General features: G+C 46.7%; 1 protein-coding gene across 1 annotated transcript in view; it reads left to right on the top strand.

The window, feature by feature from the left end:
* The first annotated feature begins 234 nt into the window (after window positions 1–234).
* Window positions 235–2,622, top strand: part of sall4 (spalt-like transcription factor 4) — a 16,253-nt gene continuing 13,865 nt past the window's right edge. Inside the window, exons 1-2 of the mRNA XM_061902654.1 lie at window positions 235–437; window positions 1,895–2,622. The exon at window positions 1,895–2,622 is cut by the window's right edge and continues 1,603 nt beyond it. Coding sequence (XP_061758638.1) covers window positions 338–437; window positions 1,895–2,622 — 828 coding nt within the window. The 5' untranslated portion in view covers window positions 235–337. The remainder of the gene's footprint in view (window positions 438–1,894) is intronic.

Genomic DNA, 2,622 nt, shown 5'->3' with positions numbered 1-2,622 from the left:
AGGCCGACCCTCCAAGCAGGCAGGCCGGCCACTGGCAGGCCTCCTCCCGCCCCTCCACCACCACCACCTCTCTGGTCAATGAACTGGGCGGGGCGGAGGTCGGCTCATTTGCATAATGACGTCAAGCCAATCAGCTGTCAGAGCCCCGTGATAAATCGCAATGCATTATTGATCATAATAATCACCTTGACATGCGCATTTCCACTTGAGGAGAGTGGGGGGTCGGTTTTTTTTTTGGGTTTTTTTTCCCCCCCTTTTTTTTTTGGGGAAGAAGAATTAGTAGAAGAAGAGGAGGATAATTGTGCGGAACTTCTTGTTTGGCGCAGATGCTTGCACCATGTCGAGGCGCAAGCAAGCCAAGCCGCAGCACATCAACTCGGACGAGCCTCCCTCTTCTTCTTCTTCCTCCTCTTCTTCCTCCTCCTGCAGCCACCATGGTGAGTTGCAGGCCCTACTTTTGCACGGTTTTTTTTTTCTTTTTTTCTGGATGTTTGTGTCTCGGTATGGCGAAGTTTGAACGGGTCCAGGTGTGGGGGGGAAGTCACTTTTCTTGTCGAAAGTGCCGACTCGTGTCACTTTTTCATTCAACTTACCTGTTGCGTTGAACGGACTCGCACCATAAAAGTCTTTAGAACGTAATATTTGTTTTTTAAAAAGACAAATACTTCCTATAATATGAAAAAATATACATTTTAATTTTTACTTATTTTTTTCGGGGCCGCTGATTGTGACGAATCTGCACTGCGGAGTCGAGCATTACGTTTTAAACGATGCCCTTAATCGCATTCACTTGAATTAAATGGCGTTTATTTATTGTTAACTTTTTTTTTTTAGTTGAAACAGGACTCTCGTAAGCCGAGCCAAAGGCAATAAATCCCCCACTTTAATGCATGACTGTTTCCTTTGGTAGGTATGTCGGCGGGTGGGGGATGGAGCAAAGTGGCCCTTTTTCTCGTGGAGCCTGTTGGGTGGGGACCTTTTTTTTTTTTCTTTTTTTTTTTTTAATCTACAGTAATTTGTCAACATTCAAATACAAACGCGAGTTTTATTTATATCCGTTCGTGCCGTTTTATTTGAGTAAGTACAACTTTAATAATGTCGACTTTTTGTGTGTTGCTGCTGACCTCGTGTTAAAGGTGATGCAGGTCAGGCGCCCCCAAGTGGCCGATCTGAGTTTTTTTTTTTTTTTTTTTTAAATTGCAAACTTTTTTTTTTTTTTTTTTTTTTTAAACAGATAAGATTACAGATTGCGGTGTATTGTGCGCAAATTTCACAGCCCCCTCCCTTTCTCCCCCCCCTCATCGGATTGTGTAGTATTGTAATGCAATTTTTTTTGTTTTTTTTTGTTTTGTGTTTAGTGGCCTTCCCTCCCTGCTGGGCAATTATCAAGTCCAACAGTTTCTTTTGGGCAAATGCAAACAGGTGGTCCTGCAATCCTCTCTCAACCCCCACACATTGCATTTGCATTTACAATACACCCGCTTGTTGTGAAGCAGGCTGTTTGGCAGACACCCTAAAACGGTCCTTTTTTATTAACTTTTTGTTTGGATTTTTTTCTTACCTTTATGGAAAAAATATAAATCAAAACACACTATAAATATTCTGCCTCACTTTTAAAAATTTATTGGTTTTGTCGATTTTTTTTTTTTTTTTTTTTTTTTTAGGAGCCATGCTGCTTTTGTCTTCCTGCACATTGTTGAAGGTGGATGGTTGCCCCCTGCTGGCCTTATGGATAAAAGCACAGATTTTAACACTGGATTGATTGATTTTTTTAACCATAAACTCTATATATTGACTCACGCTTGATCATCCCTAAATTGTTTTATTGTCAGATCTTCATTTTCAAATATATATTCCCCCCCCCCCCCCCCCCCCCCCCCCCCAAACCCCACAGGGATCCCGCAAGATGACTCCGCCGAAGAGGCGGGCGGCTGTGGCCGAGTGAAGAGGTTCAGAATGGACCAGACCAAGATCTGCGGCAAGTGCTGCGCCGAGTTCTTCGACGAAGCCGAATACGTCGAGCACGAGCAAAACTGCGCCAAGAACCACCAGGTCCTGATCATGAGGGACGGCGACGGCAACGAGGGCCTGGAGGATTACTCCCAAGGTTCCCCCGGCAGCGACCACGACGACAGCCGCTCCAGCAACCTGTCGGTCGCCAACGGGGATCAGGTGGACAGAACCGACGAGGACCACGGCGATCCGTCTGCCAGTCCTGAGACCAACTTCCAGCCTTGCCCTGAGATGCGGGATTCCAACGCCACGACGTCTTCGAATCAGTCGCAGGAAGCCATGCAGGTCCTACCCATGATCTTGGAGCAGCTGGTGTGCCTTCAGCAGCAGCAGCTGCAGCAGATCCAGATCACGGAACAGATCAGAATCCAGGTAGCCATGATGACTCCGACTAGTCTGCAGTCGACAGCAGTGGATCCCCTCAAAGCCCTGGGGGCTCACCTCTCTCAACAGCTGTCTGCTGCCGCAGCCTTGATAGGAAAACGGACTGGTAGTCAAACCCTGTCGCTGGAGGCGTTGAAGACCGCTAAAGCGCCTCTAGCCGCGAGCATCTCCGCATCTGGGCCTGGAGGACCGAGTGCAATGGGCTCCAAAATGGACATTTTGAAA

This window comes from Nerophis ophidion, linkage group LG06 (assembly GCF_033978795.1).
Source record: "Nerophis ophidion isolate RoL-2023_Sa linkage group LG06, RoL_Noph_v1.0, whole genome shotgun sequence".
NCBI lineage: Eukaryota > Metazoa > Chordata > Actinopteri > Syngnathiformes > Syngnathidae > Nerophis > Nerophis ophidion.
The sequence above is the reverse complement of the archived record's forward strand: the minus strand, read 5'-3'. Positions and strand labels throughout refer to the sequence as shown.